This window comes from Montipora foliosa, chromosome 13, assembly GCF_036669935.1.
Source record: "Montipora foliosa isolate CH-2021 chromosome 13, ASM3666993v2, whole genome shotgun sequence".
Classification (NCBI taxonomy): domain Eukaryota; kingdom Metazoa; phylum Cnidaria; class Anthozoa; order Scleractinia; family Acroporidae; genus Montipora; species Montipora foliosa.
Window position 1 is genome coordinate 6499545 of NC_090881.1, and position 22373 is coordinate 6521917.

A 22373-nucleotide genomic window follows, 5' to 3' on the forward strand; every position below is an offset into this window, starting at 1 on the left:
AGCTTTGCGCGTATCTTTCAATTTTAAGAACGCCACGAGTTCTTCGGCTCTGCACGCACTGTTTTGAATAGCCAATCAGAATAGAGTTATTGCCAGCGAAGACAAAAATACCAAAAACAACGTATGCAAATTGATGTAAATGTAGTCTCTTGCTGAAAGGTTAGTTCTAAAAATAGAAAGATACGCGCACAGGTTGACTCAAGGATAATTCTAAGCAAGTACCGTCTCCGTCCCATAGGAAACAATTTCGCGAAGCTCACACGAGAAATCACACATTCCACCATTTATTTTCAAACTTTGTTTTTTTCCTTGTATTCCGCTAACAAACCAATCAAGCTCATTCCAGACATATTTGTTAAGTTTCGCTCCCAGTCTACCTCACTTTAATTATGCTGAAACAATTTTTTTGGATTTCGTTACATATAAGAAGGCACACTGGATGTATCATTGATCGAAAAGCTAATATGTACAGCAATTAACGTCACAGCGCTTTGCGCCAATTTTCAAATGCGGCAAACACCATTAACTTAAAAAGATTTACTATCTTGGATACAAAACTTGATAAAAATGCAATTTCTATTCATTCTTTTAGTACGAGAAGTGCTAGAAGTCGCATTTAAACAGTTAAAAAGTGTGCCTGAACTTGAAAACGAAATGCGTTGTTTTTTCCCCTTAAAATTTTGATCCTTTTACATCTTCGGAGCCATTAGCAAAAGACCACAGAGAAAACTTTGAGAAGTAGCCTCCGTAGCAGGGGGAAGGTAATAACGAACAGCAAAGCCGCGCGGAGAATGGGGACGGGCGTTGTGGACAGCGTTTTTCTCCATTTGCCATGCGCCTTTGCCGCTTTTTATTTGCCTCACGAGCTAACAATCCCGCAAGCTACTTTCAGAAGAGAAGCAGTCTCTGGTACGAAAATACCAATATTTATGGGGTTACTTCCGGTAGACAGGCAGTTATAGCCCCTTTTAAGGGGCTATAACTGTGATTTAAAAATCACTAAATAATAAGGCGACATTACACCTCAAAATATCACACTGAAAAACAGTTGAGCATGACTAAGCAACCCCTTTGCGCTCTCCAGGGAGGGGGCGACATGGTAAAAAAACAAAGATCTTTGGAGAAAAGTGTTCCGAAAAATTGCAAAAGTTGGCCACTTCGCGCGCTTACTCCCAACTACTCATTTCATCCTCTTAAAATCTGATTGGGTCCGGCTTTTTCAACTAACATTGGATTGGTACCAGAGCTGGAGGGTTTATAAAATTGAAACTTACGTACAATATCGTCGATATTTTCTGTCCCTTTGTCGTTAGTATGTCATTAAATTCTGTCAAAGATTATAACAAGCTTTGTGACTTTGATTTCATCCAGCACAACGAAACAAAACCAGGCTGCAAAAAGCTATTTGTTTAGTTTGCCTTCTGAACAAAAATCTATTCATTACTTCAGCAACTTCAGTTCTCTGGCAGTCTACAATTAAGAAGGGAAAACAATATTCAACCTGCACGTAAACCGAAAAAGCTCCTACTGAGTAATTCGCAGTTGTTTCAGCTTGACCTCTCTTCAATGCTTACAACAACTAAATCGTTTTGTAAAGTACATGACAGAAAATGAAAACATAAGAACCTTCAGTAATGCTTTGAGGGTTTTTGTTTTGCAGACTAGTGTTTTGAGGAATTTCCTCTTTTTATACTACTACCTGAGAAATTTCTTCAATTTGACTGGCTGAGTGTAGAGGTATTTCAGGTTAATTTGAAATACCTACATGTGAAAATTACAGTTACTATGGTAACACAAATCACGAAATAATGTCGCTGCATGAGTTACGAAAAAATGGCGGAAAGATTTCCAGATTTTAAAATTCAGGAAAGTCAAGAACTAAAAGAAAATTCAGAAAACCAAAATACAAAATCGACCTGGCTCAATGTCTGGACCAGCTGGGCCAAAAACAAGAACTTTGAAACCAATTTGCTTGCCTATGAAGCGAAACAACTCGACGAAAAGTTGCAAAAGTTCTTCCCGTTACATGAATTTCTCAGGTTGTATTATAAACAAATAGCATGATTTGCATGTGATATTTGTCATAAATATCACTCGTAGTATTTAGAGCGCTTTTCAATTGAGTGTCGTAAAACAAATACCAAAGTAATTACTTCGACCAATCACAGCAGCTGCAAACAGCGCAATGAACCAATCCAAATTCGTACCAATTCCATGTAACTTGCTCAAAGCGCGAGGAAAAATTGCACGTGCAAGTCGCGATTGGTTTTGGTTTTCCTTTTCATTGGTTGATAGACTGGCGGGAGATTTTTAAACCAATCAATAAGCGCAGCAATTGCAATCACTTAATTACTTTCGACGGTCATTTGAAAACTGCTCTATGTCAAATATCACTACAAATATAAAATCATTCTATTACCTTTACAAACTATGAAGTCAAGGTATAAAAATATTGAGACAGGAACCCTGTATTTTTTTAGACATTACCATAGTACTTGCAGTAACCATTGCATGGAAAGAGGATATTAAATTTTTCGAGTCACTTCAGACTCATTCAGAGAAAGAATACAAAATAAAACTACAAAGTCTTCGTTCTGCTTTAAACTTAATGAGCTTCAACCTTTTCTTCCTTAGTTTCCTCAACTTTATTTTCAGTCTTAACATATCTTCTGTCATAAAAATATTACTCTTGGTGTATCTTTGAAGAAGGGAATAAAGGCCCATTTTAGTCTGTACTGATAAAGATAATGAAATTCCCCTTTCCATATCCATTGTATGCTAAAAATCAATATTTTATCAGTAATATCATCCCCTCTTTCTTTCAATGAAGCGATAACATAATTATTTACATTGATATCAAGTCATTATTACTTACAGCTATAGACATAAAAACTAAGATATCTCTGACAGCCTTGGTGTATAAAATTCACATTGCATTATTGAGGTAGTGTTCTATTGGGATCAACCATTTCAACCACAACCGGTTAAGGTTGAAGCGGTTGAGCTTTCCCAATTGAACACTTTTCCAAACGTTTTCGGTTGAAACGCAGTATCTCAACTTTTAAAGTCGGTCGCGGGCTCCTGCCGTTTAAAAAAACGTAAACGACAACGGTCGCTGCCAATGCTTTTTCAACCGTTTCAACCTAGTTTAATGCCGGTTGAAAAAGTTGATCAACAAAACCAACCAAAAACGTTTTTTTCCGAATAGAACACTAAAAAACCCAACCACTTCAACCAACTAAAAACAGTTGATCCCAATAGAACACGACCTAAGTAGCACAAAACCAAGTTAGAATCTTTGTAAGGTCATACCATGGCTCATCCAGCCACCACCAAGGAACACCAATGACATAAAATGTTGGTCCCACCAAGACAGATTGTCTGGTTACAGTACATCTCTTGGGACCCTCTTGATCACACTCTATGTGACTTGACAGGGTTTTCAGGGTTAAATCTACCTGAAAATGCCATATTGTGATAGCCACCACTTGTGCGATACATGGACTTTGGTGTTGGAGCAATAGCTGAGAGCAAGTCTGCACTTAAGTCCTCAATCATCTGATTTTCACCCCTAGGTAAACAACACAAAAAGCAATATTATTTCAGATCACTGTTACTGGTTTACACTATTAAAGAAACAGAAAATAAATAGAAGAAAATAATGAAACTTACTTTGAGGAATGTTTCTTGATTGGCGGTAGTGTCCTGCGACACTTAAAACAGACAACAACAGCTGCAACAATGAGACCAACAGCTGCACACACTAAAGAAACAGTTATTGCAAGATCCCTTGAATTACTGACTCCACGTTTTCCTTGATTTCTCCTTTCAAACTCAATTTCTTCGTCATTCAAGTGATCACAAGATGAGACATCAGTCAAAACCCTCACTGCATAAGTATTGTGACCTGATTAGGAACAAAAAGACCAGCCAAAATAAATTTCATGAGCATCGACCAAATGCAAAAATTGCAAAAATACTGTATTCTTTGATCTTTGGGCTAATATACCTGCACTAGCCTTGCTAAAAATTTTGCATTCCACTGATATGTACACTGAATAATAAGTATAATCACAAAAATTACAATTTCCTCGATTGTAATTGGTTTTAAAAAACTCCTATTTTCTACTAATTCACTTGCCAAGTTGTTATCAGTCAGTTAGTTATCTGACAGTTTAATAAGACAGTCACATTCAAAGTTGTAGTTTAAATCAACCAATAACAACCTTGGTTTCAATCACCACTGAAACAGTGTACAGACATAAATTGGGGCTTTCTTTCTTTCAGAGTGGCATTAAGCAATTTACACCTCCTTTGTCGGTCTTTTATTTGCAAATTTTCCCTTTCTTTCATAATTTGGCTCTTCTTTTCTCGGAAATTGTAATTTTTATGATTAATTGGTAAGAGGACTTTGTGTCATCCAATTCAGTCTGTAATCATACTGTCTCGTGATAAACAAATCAGACTCCCGCTGTGAAGTCATCTGATTTTGTTATCACTTGTATGATTACACACTGAAATGGCTGAAGCTCTGATTTTTCCGTTGTCCTTTCACACATCGCAATTAGCAACTAGCTTAACAACTTCCTCAAGGGTGCATTACAACAATCTACCATCAATAGTTGCTTTTACAAATTTGAAGGGTGTGACATTTTTGTCAGCACAAAGACTAGTGGGGCACTTTGTGTGATTAAAGAACCTAAATATACAGGATATAAGCAACCTTGCTCTCTAAGAGTTCTTGAAGCTTAATGGGAAGAGTGTCTGACCGGTGCTAGAGTTCACAGATCTATGCATTTTTCACTTGTCTTTTCACATGTTGCCAAGCGACAAGTATACCATCTTTCTTAAGAGCACATTACACCACCTGCCTCAATAGTTGAAAATGTCATGTTGGTGTCTGTCATCTTTACATCAAAATGAAATACTTATTTAAAACACAAACACATTATATCCAATGACAACTTACCTAATTCAATAACATTTTGGTGCTGTGTGAGCAATCTGTGAAACTGACAAATCAACTGATCTACTGAAAGATGACTGACTGGTTTAATTTGCATGCTGACTTCAGCGCTAATGCTGTCTTTACATTGCAGTAACACAGATTTGTCCACTATGTCTGCCACACTAAAGCTACAGTTGCATGCTTCTGCAAAGCTGTTAGCTAAACCCTGTCGGATGTGTGTCACTGCCAGTGGACCCTGTGTAAACAACCAAGAATAAATTTAATATTGTGTTAAGTCAGTTTAGGAAACAACACAAAGAAAAAAAATGACCAGACAATTTTTGTTACAATAATCCACTAGCACAAAAACAACTTGATTAAAGTATTTTTTGGAAGTAACAAATTAAGCTCTTATGAGGATATATGATGCTTTCTGTTGCTAAACTTCAAATGTTTATTTTAATGTCCCCAAGCCTTTGACACCCAAACCAGCCTGAACCGGCCAGACTTAAGTATTTTACTCTGTCAATGGGGAACCCCTGGGAGCCAGATTTAAGAGGCTCCTAAAAAGTGGAAAAACTGGTTATAATTAATTTTTATCTACAACCATGCAAGGAAGAGGAATGAGTTTATTACTTTTACTGGGTTAATGTGAAAGACTTCTTTGCATTGTGGACACAGTCGAACCTCCAGTTGCAACCACCTCTCGTGAGTGACCACTTTTCCAAAATACCAAACGTTTCCAAGTAAAATAACTATATATGGAACCTCTTGTAAGGGACCACCTTTCATAAGCGATCCCGGCCACTTTTAGAACTAGCAAATAAATTATAGTTTGAAATTTTCTTTTGTTTTTAACGTAAGCGACCACTTGACAGGTAATAGAGCAGAAATTGAATAATAAGGTGTTGTACCATTATCACATTCCTGGGTAGTAAATTTATCAATGGGAAGTACAAGATTTTTTTCTGGAAATTGACTTTTTGCATGAATAAAACATTGAAATGCACATACACTGGATTCTATCAATTGTAAGAGAAACAACCTTAATTAAATTATGTTTTCTAATTACAGAAAACTAGAATTGATTCCCGATTTAAAGCGAACCTCCACTCTTACTACAGAATAAGTTCAAACCGAAAGAAATTATGTTTACAACAAATTTGTTTGAAATTTGTTTTTAAATCAGTGTTTTCTGACGTGTTACAGTTGCTCTATTGTTCTAACACAAAGAGCTTTTGTCCAATAACAATAGGGCAACCATAACACGTCACAATTATTCAAGATGGTGGCACCCGCAAAATTTCAAAACAAAAAAAAGGCAATTCTAAAACTAAAACAAGGGGTAAGTCTCTGCAGTGACCATAAAATGCTAACAAGGTGCCATTTTTCGACTCAATAAGGTCTAAGCTCTCGTAAGCGACCACCTAGGCTTGACAGTTGGGGTGGTTGCTTACAGGAGGTTTGATTGTAGTTCTTTGAAAACTGCGATGCAAAAAAAATTGTGACGTCAACCCAGTATTAATCCCATTCCCCTTCATTACACAGTCATTGACCAAACTATGAACACTTTTCTCACCTTTCCATATGAATAAAAACAGTGAATTTCCAATAAACTATACGGCATATTTGGGACAATTTTGGAAATCAAGTGGAAAAGTTTGTTGAGGTGACAGGCACTTCAAAGTTTTCTATTAACACACCGGAATCCCTTAGAGAAATGCAGAAACATAATTGCAACTGAATTAAATGAATTGAATGTATATTGAAGTGCGGGTTGTAGACGATTGAGAGAAGGATCACTTCTCTCATTCATTTAATAACCCACACTTCAATTCGACTGCTCACAGTCCCTTCTGAGTTACTCGATCCACCTGCTTTGGTCATGCAAGCAAGCTGAGGGGAGAAAGGTTATAGAGAAAGAGATATAGGGTCCCTATATATCTCTCTATATCACTATTCTCCCCTCAGCTCCCTTGCGTGACCAAAGAGGGCGGTTTGACTCACTCACAAGGGACTGTGAGCAGTCTACACTTCAATACACATTCATTTCATTTCATTCATTGAGTCCTTCACAGAGATTTGCCAGTAATCACAAGAGACGACATTATGCGTAAAGGATTCTGAGATCGCCAAGGGGCAAACATTGCAAATCTCAAGTTGGGTCTTCGTCGTAAGCAGTGATATTGGACAAAGAATAACACATTTTCGCTGCGATTTTGTGAGACATAGTGGTTACTAAGGTTTGTGCGTGAAAATTGTGTGATTATAGCGATAATATCTATTGATTTGTACACACTTTCTTGTGTAAGATTGATTGAGAAAGTACAAACTTGTGTATAAACTTGAGGGGATTGACTCAATAAAGCCTTTTCAATATGTAATTACATGTATCGAGATTGCTTTCGTTTTAGTTATAACACGTTAGAACATCGACATGGCTGCTGTAATTTTACCCTCTCAAAGGAGAGAAATTGTTGAGCGGGAGGATGGAAATTGTTTACTGAGCTAGAGGTCAAGCTATTGTGCTGTGGAGGGATGAAAAAGGTGGTAAAAAACACAGGGAAATCCAAAAGTTGTCAAGCAGTTCACTGCCGTAGCTGGAAAATAATTTTAACTGGGGGGGGGGAGCAAAGAAGTGAGCGCCGGAGGCACAAGTCGTTACGAGGGTCTGGGGGGAGTGCTCTCCCAGAAAAATTTGAAATGCAGAGGGACGGAAGTGCTACTTTCATAAATATTTCATCATAAGTAAACAATAATCAGTCCAAGTTTAGAAAGACAGGTACTTTTAGAGGCTAAGGTTTTGTAAACTACTGGTTTTACCAGTAACTTGTGTTTACCCAATAAAGTTGTATTATTATTATTCGTAAGTAACAGATTAGTCTATGATGTCTCCAAATGGATTTTCCTCAATTTTATCTTAATCAATCAAGACAAGCGAATCCGCTGTGAAAAGATTCAAAGGTAATATCAGTAAAGTCCAAACTATCTGCCCAACACTCTAGAAAGAGACTACATTCACTTTTCTTTAGAATATTTTTGGGGGGACAACTGTCCCCCTTGCTCCTCCGCTAGCTACTGCCATGCAGTTTGCCGAACATCATCCGCAGGTTTTGTAGCCATTACTTTTCTCTCCCATTGAATTCAGTGAAGGAACATGTGAAATAAAAACTGTGGACAACTTTAAGTTGCACAATGCTGTGCAAGAGACCTATATTTTGTACATTTTCAACTAAACAAAACTGGTTCACTTTTAAACCCATCATGGACACTGATTTTTTGCCTTCTGTGGTTACAAAGAGGACATTACTTTGATGTATTATCATAATTATGCCCTAGCAGAGCAGACCTTAGTACTCATTGTAACCTTGAACGTATTATTTATAACTCTGGATACGATTAGAAGCTCTGCAAATGTATGACCGCTGAAAAGGCTTTATTGAGTCAATATCTCCTCAAACTTACAGCTAATTTTGTACTATTTCAAGAGTGAAGACCATGCATTACTTGATACAGCTACATTTTACAACTGATCTTAATTACGCAAGCGGGAAAGAGGGCTAATCAATAGATTTTATTGTGGTAATCACACAAAGATATACAATTTTCATGCACAAACATTAGTAAATTACTGTAATCTTCATGTCTCACAAAATCCTGACGAAAATATTATCATATTCACGCCGGGTCAGCGGGCGCCAGAAATCGGCATCGAATTGTCTTCAAATATGGCGCCCAAAACGGAAATTGCCGGGAGGAAACTGGTACCTAGCTTTCTCTACTATATAAACAGACTCCTCCTGCATGCTGGGAGACCTAAAAGGCCAGATGGCGTGTTTCTTTGCATTGCTGAAGCATTGAGCTTTCTATTGGTACCAAACACACCATATAAACAGCTGATAAACTAAGGCATAGAAGGTAGTTGGGAAGGATTGTTGTGAACCATCAAACGGCGTTCAACTTTCTGATGTTTAATTGCTTGGAAAGGATTGAAGGCCTTGCACTCATCAGCTTTTATTTCATCTTCGAAGGGTCCTTTGGTAACCAGGTAAGAATCGTATGATTTTTGTTTTCCCGAATTTCTCCTCGTTTCAAAGATATAGGACTGAAAATGCGCCGGATTTTTGTAGGCAATACCAGCGATGCCTTATTCGAAGAGCCAACAGTTTGATCTTGGGAGCTTCATGAAAACACGTAAATAGAGGAGGCAGAAAGCAGTGGAAGAGAGCAGGGCGATGAAAACGGAACTCAGCACAATTAACAGACAAATTAACCGACTAAAATCAAAGGTTTGTGCATTAAATATGTTTTTGATAATTTACCCCACTGATTGTATACCACGATCGAATGACACTGTTTGCAGGGTAGTTTACGGGTTATTTGGATTTTTTAACGTTACTTTTAATATGTTGCTTGGATTTAATTTATGGTCCTCTCACATATCTCTCACAGTTGCACGAGTAAGCCTATTTTTTTCTTACATTGAAGGTTAATGATGCAAGGGGAGTGCTGTGCGATATTACAAATCAAAATAAAAGTGTCCAGGTTGGTCATCTATTGATGCTAAGCTAGTGGTTGTGGAGTGGGATGGAGTGGGCGAGGGTGTATTTATGTATTTATTTATTCTTTAATTCATCTATTCATTGAGTTATTTTATTTTTCTCTTCTTTTCTTTGATTTTTTTATATTTTCTTTGACTTTTTATTTTAGTTCGTAATTGATGGGTATCCTATGGCTTATGCATTGCCCTTATTTACAGCCTGGGACATGTACATCACCTCCTGATGGTCGCACACGAACTCCAACTTGTCTGGTGGAAGGGAAGTCAAACTTACCAGTGAGAACAGCCACTAAGAGACGACATGAGACAATAGTGGCAGCGCCAGGAATTCATGGTGGTTCCGAAAACAACCCAAAGCCTGCTTTAGATGGGTTATTTGACACGTTAAACAAGCGCTGTAAATTAGAGTGTATGAAAGAGTATGTTTTAAGTAATGAGCAGTTGACAGACAAAGTAGTGTCTACTGCTTACGAGAATAAAAGAAGACCTTTTGAAAACTCAGCCATAAATGTTACAAGAAGTATTGCTACATAATTTTATGCAGTTAATAAAGTGGCTAAGTAATGAGAAAGATTCTAGACTTCAGAGACAAACAGTTTTGACATATGCATATGTCGGGCTGACACTGAGAGATTGTGTGTCCATTTTTAATAGGATTGAAGTCACAGCTGAACAGCTGAGTCAATTCACTGTAGTTGCAAGGGAGTCATTTCGTTGTAATGCTTTATTTCTGCCATCATCCATAAATCCAACTGTTTGGACCATTGGGCACATAATACCCAGTCATACACAAGATGTGTACAGCAAATATGGGCAGGGTCTTGGAACTGTGACCATGGAAGGGAGGGAGGCAAAACACATAGCATTAAAGAAGCTCAGTGAGAATACAACTTTTCAGCGACGGGTGGCCTGAAATTTTTAAACATGAATTTGTCATGTTGATTTGGCTTTCAGAACAGATATTTGAGCCACATACATACAAACATAATGCTGTTTACATTCCAGGTAGGGTTTTTGATGATAACAGGTACTGTTATTGTAATCTTGAAAAAGCAGATCCTAGGGAAAGCAAGTGTACTTTTTGTGGTGACCCTTTGATGGACGTGATTCAAAAAAGTATTGACCAAGGAACAGTTCTGTCACAACTGACACGTTGATTTACTGCATGCATTTTACATGGGTAGTGCATCCGATTATGTTAAGAAAGGCTTATCAACTTATAGGGCCTTTCTCCAGGCACGGATCCAGACTGGTTTCACCGTTTTACAGAGATCGGTCAAATGGTTAAAAAAAATTACACAAAATCGAGGGACAGCAATTTAGAGAGTGAAAATCTAAAATATATATTAGCACTTAGCGTCTAGGAAAATGGTCAAGTTTTTTCCTGGATCTGTGCCTGGTCTCTTGACCTTTGACAATTCTCCCAAATGCAGTGTTAAAGTGCCATGAAATTTACATAACCCACATTCTCTAAGTTGGACTGCTTTAAATGTCCCATGTTCTCTTTTAGTAAGAGGAACATTTCCTTTAAACATGAGTTGTCACCAAGTTATGGATTGCATTTTATTAAAACACTTCTTGTTAGTGCATCTTTAACCCTTATCACTTCCATGTTGATATCACTGTAACAAACAAACAGTAAAATCAACTGTTTCGGTAATAATACAGTCTGGTCAGTAGTATATTTATGCAGGAAAAACAACAAAGGGTGGTAAAAATGTTAAGTCATTTCGCGTACTTAGGTGGCATAATTTGTCGAATTTGTTCATGAATTACTGACCATAGATGATCCATCAAGGTGAAAATAAAATCCTGGGTCTGTGCCCGGGAACTGGTAAAAGCAAGAACTGAACCAGTCACCTGCGTTTAACTTTTTTGTCACTAAGCAAAACTACACAGTAAGACCTTCAGCTTCACTCAGTTTCAGTGGGTATTATTAAGCTACACAGCATATTGCATCCTCAAGCTTGAAATGAATATCCGTGTTCATTGGTGAATGTATAATGACACTTGACGACCACATGTTGCTTCCTCTTCATATATATCAGAAGAAAAGGTTTAACGGTGCTGACCACAATCTTAGCATCTCCTTTCCTGGGCGCTTTAGTTTGCTTACAGAGGTAGGACATGACAGATTCTCGTGATGTTTTACACAACTTTGAAAAATCCCGCAACAGTCGGGTCTCCTCAGAGTAGGAAATTGTATATGCCACATTTGTTTCTGAATGTGATACTCCAAACGCAGAGGGAGCCTTTTTAACAACTTCTATCATAAAACGAAAAATTCCTTCAGGCATATGTCGCGTAAAGTTTACCGTCCAGGGATCTCGAGCTCTCATGCGAGCTTTTAGGCGCCTGTACACAGTTTTAAGCCAGATTGTAATTTCCACCTCGATCATAGTTCCAACCTCTATTCGCATGGCTGACCTTTCCAAACACATTCTGCCCTGCACGGTGTCTCTCAAAAATAGAGGCAAGAGTCTCTTTGACTTCTTCTTCAAATCGTACAAAGTTTTCTACCCTACGATGCAATGGGCGAAGAGCTCGAACAGCTGCGTCAATTTCATCTTTGGCCGCCATTTTGTAAACATTTAGCTTTTTTGTGAGGAACCCGCTGAGATCAGGTGTGAGACAAGCGGGCGCCTAATTGCCATCATGTGGTGCCTGCTGACCCGGCGTGATTCTTTGTCAAATATCACTTATTTTGATAAAGACAAAATGTTTGCCCCCTGGCAATCCCAGAATACTTGTGGCATAACATAGGTCTCAGATTACAGGCAAATCATTCATTGACCTGCTTCCAACTGTGTGGCTTCATAGCTTAGTTTGTAGACCATTGCACCAGTATTGCAGAGGTCACGGGTTCAAATCCCTTTGGAGCCACCTCAATTTTTCAGCTGTCTATAAAAAGCGACAATCGCTTAAAGATTGCTAGGATCACTTCTCTCATTCATAATTGCAGCTGTAGCTAAAAAATGGTATAGCTATTCGTGTCATCCAGCAACAGAGTACATGTATAATCATGAATTTAACAATACCTGCATTTGCAAAAGGCCGCAGTCTTCAGTCATTAACTTTAGGCTCAACTGTCGCTGGAATTCCTCACTAGCGGATTTTTTGGCAAAGCCTGCAAATATTGATCAACAAAAATCTTTCATTTTCCGGCATGTCTGAATGGCACAAGGGAAATCAGATTATAAATCCCAAAGGACAAGGTCGCACAAAACTAATTCACACTTGTTAGAATTCTCTAACATGTTATACTCAGAGTGCTTAGATTTGCCTTCTCAGAAATTACTGGACAGGTGTGGTTATTTGAATTGATCTTAAAAACTACGCCAATTTATTGGAGGGTGGGTCACATAAAGGTAACAAGAGAGGAGGCAGCACTCCCCTCAGCAGCAAACCTTGGCAACCAAGCCACAGTCCAGTCCTCCCAGGCACCTGACAACATATCACTGAAAATAACAAGTGAGTGGAATGACTTCCCCCAAAATATGGGGGGACAGGGGGGTAGAAGCAAGCAGGCAAATAAGGCAACTCAAGCCAAAGCACATGGCAATGCCCCTGCAACCCTTCACATGGTTTTAACTTTACCTAAATTATGTTTAGCCTCATTAAAGTGTTACTATGATCAAATTTTTAACCCTTGAAGTTTTAGGTTTATCAAATAGAATTCCAGAAAGACCGAAAACGCCACTATACCATTTGGAAATATTTGCATTGATTCCAGAGATATTTATGTTTGAAAAAGTGTGTAAAACATGCAAATGAGACTACTGATGACATCATTCACTCAACCCAATATGACATCAAGCATATAAATAGTAAGAGCTATCTCAGCCAATTTGCAACAGAGACCATTAAAACTTGCTAGACTAATAATTCTGCAGACAACACACCTACGGCTATAAAGAAATTGGTTACCATGGCAATTCATTCTTTTCCAGTCCCCTCCAACCTGATTTCAACATTTTTGCCGATCTTAAGCTAGAAAAACATTTAACAAGGCCACAAACTCAACCTAACATATTTATATGCTTGCAGGATCAGGCAGATGAGGCACCATTGGCAAATATCAAAATAGAACACCAAAGGTGGCTAGCATAGGTTTAAACCTATCAGGGAGGTCTGGAACCCAGTATCTTCCCATGGTAACAAAACTGGAACACTGTATGCTCGTGTTGTGGAGCACATCCACTAGAATCTTACTGCAAAGAATCAAGCCTTTCTGATACACATTGGCTGAGATATCCTTTTTCATCATACTTTGATCAAAATTTGTTTGAGTTTATGATGTCATCACTTGGCTGATTTGCATATTTAAAAAACTTGAATATCTCTGGAACAAAGAGATCTCTGAAATAGTAAACAGCATTCTTCTTCTCATACAGACTACATGGTTATGTATTAAAATGGCTTTAATATAGGAAAGATGCAAATTTTGTCACAGTAGCACTTTAAATTTTGAGAAAATCTCACCTTCACATGTAATTCCAGTAAAGCCATCCATGCAGACACACTCAAAGCCATTGACTTTATCCCTACAAGTACCACCATTCTTGCATGGACTTGAAAGGCAGTCATTGATATTCACAGCACAGTTATATCCTGTGAAACCTGCTTTACAAGTGCACTGCACACTTTGACCATTGTCTGACTCTGCACAAAACACAGAATTGCTGCACATGCTGGGATCATTACAAAGGTCAACATCAATCTCACAGTGATGCCCCTTGAAGCCAGGCCCACAGTCACACCTATAACCATTCACTTCGTCAATGCACTTTCCTCCATTATGGCAAGGGTTAGATGGCAGACATTCTTGTAAGTTGTAATCACACAGCTTTCCAGAATATCCAGGAACACAGTGACATTTAAAGCCATTCACTTCATCTATGCAAGTTCCATGAACACATGGTGATGATGAACAGTCATCAATGTTAACTTCACAATGGGAACCTAAAGTTGTACAACAAAAGAAAAATTTTAATCTCATTAAAACGTGACACAGTAATTTAGTGGTGACTTGCAGATACATCTTTAGTCATGGAAAGTCTTTTCAAACATGGTAATACTGCATATTTAATAAAAAACCTAAAAGGCAGTTATTTCAAGATTGTCCTTTTCTGTCCATTGGCACATCTTTTTGACCTTTTAGTATTTCTTTAATCTCCTGTCAAACAACTTGAGGAGGCTCTGGCGTCTTCCATAATCAGTAATTGCTTATTGGCATCACCATCCTAAATTTCTTGAAATTGTCTGACATTACAGGTTTAAGGACGTTCGCACCAATTGTTTCTGCGCATCCTTACTGCGCACGCAAATGCACACGTCACGTCATACACGAGCGCGCGCGCTAAGTAATAAAAATGAGAAATGATAGGGCAAAAGGCCATTGCTATAGCTTTGCCTGGATTTAACGGTCTTGGACATTCGGTGACCCCTATTTTTCTTTCCAGCAACAGATTTTACTTACAATCATCTCCACGTTGTCCAAAAATGAACAAAAAATCAATGTGGGAAGTTAAAAAAATTTCAAGATTTTTGCTCACGGGATATCAAATCCTGCCATCTTGCGGCTGCAAGGAGCGTGAAACTGTGGTCCCTAAATGCGAACTTGATCTTTAAGGAACCTCACCAGATGACTATTAAAATTCACTTAATAAGTCCACTTAAACAATATTTGGCAGAGAAGATTTCACTTCAAAGATTTAATTACAATATATTTGGGTTTACAGACACTGGCCTTATTCGCTAACGAAGCCCGATTTTGTCACATTTTAGATGTTTTTCCAGGCATGTTCTCTCCAAAACGAAGTCGGTGACCCCCCATTTTTTTTACATTTCTGACAAATTAACTAACTCATCATCTTACAGTGGTAAAAGTTTCAGAAAAAAATCAATGTTGAACAATTTTCGCGCGAACGTCCTTAAAGGGGGCTAGGTAGCCAGATTTGCATTTGAAATCTAGACAACTTCTTATAAATAAGATGCCAGTGGTTTGTTAAGATATTTTCAGATATCTATGGACATTCTGGGTCCCCTTTCTGAAGTATAAATTTTCAATTTACAAACAATAGCCTTCAGGAAAGTGCAAGAATATATATGTACATGGAATGCAACTCTAATAAACAGTAGGGTCTGTGTTATATAAATTCTTAAAACCACATTCATTAAACTTACATCTGTTACTGTATATGGTTTCAATCTGGCATTTATATAAATGCTATATATCATTTGACTTTGGTCCATATAAAGTAATTATGTAAAAATCCTGTATATAAGAACCTAGTGGATTTATACAGAACCTACAGCCTGAAATTTGCCGTTTAGACACCCTTTTTTTGTACAAGAACCAATTCAAATTTATTTGGTAGGCATGTGATAGTTATGGAACGAGAAATAAGACTGAAGGCTTGGCAGTGATTTATACTGTTCCAGATATATGTGTTTCAGGGTATTAAACTCCTAGACTGCAAAATTTACTACTCACTGTTTAATAGTATTTCTTCCATATCACACATAATTGTGTTATACATCAGTACTTAAAATTTCATGACCTGCAGATGACTGAATCCATCTATTCTCAATTACAAGAATAGCTCCCATGCAAGCATATTCTTGACAGGTAGAATAAACAATGAGCAAGATGCGTTTACCACATAATAAATACATGTATATAAATGGGTGAACCTACCTGTAAAGCCAGCCACGCAATTACAGTAAAATGCGCCTATGCCATCAACACAAATGCCATGAAGACAAGGATTGGACATGCATTCATTGATATCTACCTCACAGTTTCGGCCAGTGAATCCCCTGGGGCAGTCACATGTAAAATTATTCACTCTAGGTACACACTGACCACCATTCAAACAAGGGGCCGACAGACACAAATTGGTGACATGAGAGCAGTCTCTGCCCTCGTAACCAGGCTCACAAATGCATACGTGCGTGCTCCCATCCGCGGAACTTTCCATGTTTTGACAAACTGCATTATTTTTGCAAGGTTTTGAGTAGCAATAGTCCACTTTTTCACAATAGTCACCTCTAAATCCGCCACAACATTTGCACCGGAAGTCCGGTGTTGTGAAGTTCGTTGTGCACTGTCCCCGGCCAGAGCAAGTGAGATTTGACGCAAGAGCTTTGCAGTTGTTTTCTTTTACACTCACATTCAAACGCAAGCCAAAGTCACAGCGAAACGTAGAATCGATGTTGGCAATAAAATAATTGATCCCCGGCTTGAGAATGTCCAATCCGACTACGACACTGTTTGTCGGCTTATTTACAATAGGAATTCCATTGCTCTCATTACATGAAACAAACGATTTGGCTCCATCAGCAGCAACAAGGTGATGCGGTACAAATCCATCGACATACGCCACGATTTCCTCATCCGCAGTGAAATTTAGTGTATCTCCCACTTGGATCTGTAACGGCTTAAGCTGTACTTCAATGAATGTGTCGTACAAGTTAGACTCTGTGTCGTTCTCGCCACCGAAACACGTATGACTTGTGCTACAAATACCCGATCCATATCCCCACGTTACTGTTACAGCTGTTGAGTAATTTCTCCAGCAAAGTTCTTGGTCGCATTGCTCTATACACTGCTGTATTTCACTTTGATGAATCTCGCAATGTCGGCCGAACGTATCGTCATCACAGATGCACTTGTAACCATTTACTTCGTCAATACACAAGGCGCCATTCTTGCAGGGCCCCGATGCACACTCGTTATGGTCAATATGGCAATATTCACCGGTAAATCCTGGGGTACAATAGCATTTAGGCACTCCAAATCCATCCAGCTTACAGATACCATGTACACAGGGGTTTACTTGACAATCTGTGTTTCGATATTCACATTTCTGGCCATTATATCCTTGCGCACAAGTGCAAATGAACGACGAACCGTTTGTGGAACAGAGTCCACTGTTCAAGCAAGGATTCGGAGAACATGGAGTTCCTGTGACTTCGATATTCGTTTTAAACAAGGAAATGTAAAAACAAGCACCAACAAGGCTCCAAACTCGTAGAAGAACCATCTTATATCCTTGTGCCACAAAAACTTGAATATGGAGTGAGCGTGGTTAAACAAAGAATTGTCATGGGAGACAACGGAGCTCAACCAATCAGACAGCAATGATCTTATAAAATAACCAATCATAGACATGCAAAAAGATAGCTATAGCAATAACCAGCTGGAAAACATGTGTAAAGTAACCGTTTGGACAACATCGTGATTTCTTTGTAAACGATTTGCAGGTATTTTGTAATGTTTTGTCACATTTGCCATGTGTTTCAACAATTCTCGCATGTGCTCCCCTTTATCCTTTCAATGAGAACGCCACACAATTCGCTTTTGTTTCCACGCCCCCCGGAATTTGTTTGCGCTTTTCAGGGTTCTCCTTGACTGACAAAACAACAAAAATCGCTCCATGCAAGAATTCATATTTTTCTGAAAGAGGACCAAAAAAACATCCGTACATATCTGGAAGTTGGAATAATTAATTGGAATAAATTTGTTTATCACCGTACCCTTTCATAAAAAAAACAATGAGTATTTAACGGATGAATATTGATCATAATTTTTTATCATATTTTTAGCGTTTCATTTACAGTTTGTCAGTGGGTTGGGGAATCATGGGGTAGCACTACGTTTTGGGGGGTTTCGACAAAACACTGACCCCCTACTGACCCCCTATAAAATCAATGGGAAAATAAAAATTAAAAAAGCCCAGAACTATCAATGGGACCCGATTCAAGTTAGCTTACCTGAAACTTTCAAGATGGCGGACGCGTTTGCGGATTTCCGACTCCCTTCTCGTTTGACTGAAGGATTTGTCACGGAAAATCGACCACAGAATAAGTTGGAAGCATGGTATTTGTATCCGCTAGAAAATTAAGCGATAAAAATAGCGAGGAAATTCTGGCAAATCAACACGCAAGCAACTATCAACGAACCGCGAGCGCACACAACGCACACGATTACATCAACCGGAAGTTGGCCCCTCGCCTTCGCGTTCATCTTTGCTTCATTTCTCAATGCGTACGAAAGCAATATTTGATGATATTCAATCTTATTCTGTGCTCAATTTTCCGTCAACAAAACCTCCACTAAACATTAAAAGGAGACCAAGAGTCGGAAATCTGCAACGCGTCCGCCATTTCGAAAGTTTCAGGTAAGCTACCGTCGTTTTCATCTAAGCGGGAAAACATGCTCTAAGTGGCTGCAAACGTGACAAGTTTTGTCTTCAATCATTCGAAGTTTGAGAGATGTTCATGCAAGTTTTCCTACAATGACGGCAAGACTGGACATCGAAGACTTTTCCTCGGTAATTGACCCTTATCTGATAAAGTGTGCTTCAAATACTTTTGAACTATCGCGCGCAAAAGTTTCAACTGTTTACTGCCAAACTCAAACTTCAAAGAACATGTTTTCCTGTCATGTATCCACGCTTAGATGAACTTGAATCGGGTCCCATTGATAGTTCTGAGCTTTTTTAATTTTCATTTTCCCATTGATTTTATAGCAGATAGTAGGGGGGTCAGTAGGGGTCAGTAGGGGGTCGGTAGGGGATCAGTGTTTTGTCGAAACCCCGTTTTGGGGGGTTTTGTACATAAAAACAATACATGTTATTTTGCTTCAGTGAACTCAATATCGATTGTTTTGATGCAAATAACCCCACAAAATGAACTGTACTATGGGATTTGCGAAAATAGCGAATACTAGGAACATACTCGGGATGAAAGTCAGTCAAAGAACGTCTTTATTTTGCTTATAAATTTGTTTTTGTAAAGCTGTAGTCTAATAGGGCAATTAACCCAAATACTTATGGACCTTTTTAACATTAACAATCAGAACAATGTAGTTTTCTTATTGAATATGACACTGAAGAACAAGACTGCCAGTTTGAAGTCGAACTCACGCAGTATATTAATATACCATGCAAACAACTTTAGGAACATGTTAAGAACGTTTTCAGACTTAAATCGCGAGAAAGTATCAGAAGAAGATTCAGCCTCAGCCCAAATTAGACGTTCTTATAAGAAAAATTATGCAGTGCGCCTGTCACTTGCCGTATATTTACGAAAATAAATCCCCGCAGATCTCACCAGCCAATCCAGCACAACAGCGGGTTAAATTAGCCAACTTAACTCGTCCAACAAATTTAATTTACAAAAGTTCACTAAGTTTTATTATGCCAAGGAAATAAAGAAAGGCGGAGAAGTCATCATGGCACTTACGTTTTATATGGACGATTTAGGCAATAAAACCCCGCAGATTGAATACATGACCTCCATATCAGCACAATGCTGACTTTTTCAGGTGTCCTGATAAAGAAGTGAGAGGATCACTTCTCCCTTACTCACACTTCAACATTTTTCTCTTCGTGGGTATTTAGGGTGTTTTTGATGCTTACAAAAGACAACACTGGGATCACGCATTATTTAAAAAATACGAAAAAAATGACTGATGCAAATGCCTTGGATTATGCACTTATTCACTGAGTGGGAGGGCCGGACGGGGAAATATTTGACCTCGGTACGGACCGAGCGCAGCGAGGTCTGTGCACCATGACCGAGGGACAAATATTTCCCAGTCCAGCCCGACCTAAACTCAGTCAATAAGCATTTTATCATATGCCTCATACTGGCTACGGCCCTGCAGCATTGGTTGAAATTCCACCCTGAACGTGATTTTTACGTAACGGGGACTGAGCCAAGGTTCCATTCAAAGACCAGTTTTGAATTCGATGTTGGATAATTGATTCAGACCAAATTTCATCGTTTGTTATGAAACACTGGAACTCCAAGCAGGGATGTAATAAAGTTTAAAAACAACCGGCACTCTCCAGCAGAAGTCTCAAGAAAAAAGTCACACTGTTGCCTCATCACGGAGCGGAGAGCGATGAGGGCGAATGAAATAAACGTTTCAAGAGAGCTCAGAATCAAATAGATTCAATGCATTTTCAAGGCCTTATGATGTAAGCACAGTAGAAGACTAGTAGAGAGAAATCAAATTTAACTACAATCTTGAACATTTCAAATGGAAAATGATGACAGCCCCTCCCCCCAAGATGAAAACATGGCGGGCTTCAACTTGCACGCGGATTCAGTATCATTGATTTTGAGGGGAGGAAGGTACTAATTTTTCATTTTATTTTGTCCAAGATTGTAGCAACACGCTGTAAAAGACAAGCGGAGTCACCGGCTTTCCCTAAGAAAGCAAGGCATGTAGGGATGGTCATATTGCATCAGTTGTTGTTATTGACAAATAAAAATGAGGTTTCAGGACTTTTTAAGTGAAAATAAACAAACATTACCTTGTCACGAAAGTTGAAACAAAAGGTCAAACGGTTTTTAAAACGACGGCTTGACTGATTTATGATAGGAGAGCTTTTTACTGAGGAAGTGGGGGAACACGACAAAAATGGATCGAGGCAACGAGAGAAAAAGTAACCTGTGTCTGAGAGAGAGAGAGAGAGAGAGAGAGAGAGAGAGAGAGAGAGAGAGAGAGAGAGAGAGAGAGAGAGAGAGAGAGAGAGAGAAAGAGGGGGAGAGCCCCTACCGACCCCTCCCCCCAACACCCAACGAAAATGCACTTTGCTGGGGTAAGTTACCGGTAGACAGTAAGTTACTGAAATTTTATGAAAATACGGTAAAAAGAGGGCTGCAGCCCCCTCGATCCCTCCCTCAAGCAGTCGGCCATGAATTAAGCACATCAACGAGTAAAATAAAGCCCGGTCAGGTGCTATCAGCTTGTGGACTCGTAGAATACAAGAGGGTGTGAATGGGGTTAACCGACTAGCGACAAAGGTCTAAAAAATATTACTGACTACCGACAAAACGAGGAAAAAATTACCGACTAGGAACAAAAAAATTAACTGGAATTTACCGACAACCGACAAAGGTCGAAAATGTTAACCGACAACCGACAACCGACAAAGTAATGAAATTTTAACCGATAACCGACATGTGGACTCCCCATTCAGACCCTCGTATAATTTACATGTAAGCAGGGAATGGGCACTCCGCTTCCGTCAGGAGGAACCTGTTTTATATCCGTCCCCAGCTTTGCCCCATTCTGCAACGATTGTCCGATCAGATGTCAAATTTCTAGCATTTTTAACGGTGCCAACATGCCTAATCATCTTTTACATGTAATTTAAACCTCAAGGATGCACTGTTCGGAACTACATGCACCTTTCATGAATACCGTGCTTTCCGCAGTAAAGATTTTATTCTAGCTCCTTATTTGCTGCCATCTCTGCCCGCTATCACCTCTGCCTGTGACAAAAAATAAATTTCGCCGAAGAACATTGTGTGTAAACTGAGATTATCATGTAATAATATTGATTATTGAAAGTAAAATTTGAAACAATCGCAAATTGTATCGCTCGATGATGGTTACCCAGAAACCACCGGTAACGCGTCTACGCCCTTCAAAGGCCCTCCCTCACGTGTTTCGTTTTGTTCGCACCGAGCAGAGTACAGAGTTTGACGAGGAAAGGGAATTCGTCATTTTGGTGAAGTGATTCAATTTAACTAGAGTTCTATGACTGCGAGAGAGGACAACTTCAACCGAGTCATTTTAGGAATTCGCTGTCCAGCATAAAAATTTGGTAACAGCCTGCGAGTTTCCATTGGTTACATATTAACCGGAATCAATCTCTGGTGACGAGTCGACCTTCAAGTTTCCATGAATTTGAAAGAGTATAAAGTCGTTGTTTTAGGATCAGGTGGAGTCGGAAAAAGTGCATTGACGGTTAAATTCGTTACAGGACAATTTGTGGAAAAATATGATCCAACTATCGAGGATTTCTATCGCAAAGAGATCGACGTCGATAACAATCCCTC

The 22373-nt window shown here is 38.9% G+C and overlaps 3 protein-coding genes across 6 annotated transcripts in view; 2 read left to right on the plus strand and 1 right to left on the minus strand.

The window, feature by feature from the left end:
* Positions 1 to 268: 268 nt before the first annotated feature.
* Positions 269 to 17603, minus strand: LOC137982306 (fibropellin-1-like). The gene is made up of 6 exons (XM_068829381.1): positions 16210 to 17603; positions 13992 to 14471; positions 12548 to 12636; positions 4970 to 5204; positions 3673 to 3907; positions 269 to 3571 (listed from the first exon to the last, which is right to left on the minus strand). Exons 1-6 carry the CDS (start codon positions 17555 to 17557, stop codon positions 3415 to 3417), a joined length of 2544 nt encoding a protein of 847 aa, XP_068685482.1. The 5' UTR covers positions 17558 to 17603; the 3' UTR covers positions 269 to 3414.
* LOC137982783 (uncharacterized) lies at positions 8752 to 12075 on the plus strand. 4 transcript variants are annotated; one of them, XR_011118820.1, is made up of 4 exons: positions 8752 to 8996; positions 9079 to 9237; positions 9437 to 9493; positions 9659 to 12075. XR_011118820.1 is itself a non-coding variant. In XM_068829930.1 (4 exons), the coding sequence occupies exons 2-4, from the start codon at positions 9184 to 9186 to the stop codon at positions 10041 to 10043; spliced, it is 447 nt and encodes a 148-aa protein (XP_068686031.1). In that variant the 5' UTR covers positions 8752 to 8996; positions 9079 to 9183; the 3' UTR covers positions 10044 to 12075. The 4 variants fall into 4 exon arrangements, 1 of the variants encoding a protein (XP_068686031.1); XM_068829930.1 differs by having other exon boundaries at positions 9708 to 12075; XR_011118821.1 differs by lacking the exon at positions 9437 to 9493.
* Positions 17604 to 22079: 4476 nt separating the features above from the next.
* The window catches only part of LOC137984062 (ras-related protein Rap-2b-like), an 840-nt gene continuing 546 nt past the window's right edge, over positions 22080 to 22373 (plus strand). Inside the window, exon 1 of the mRNA XM_068831270.1 lies at positions 22080 to 22373. This exon is cut by the window's right edge and continues 546 nt beyond it. Coding sequence (XP_068687371.1) covers positions 22216 to 22373 — 158 coding nt within the window. The 5' untranslated portion in view covers positions 22080 to 22215.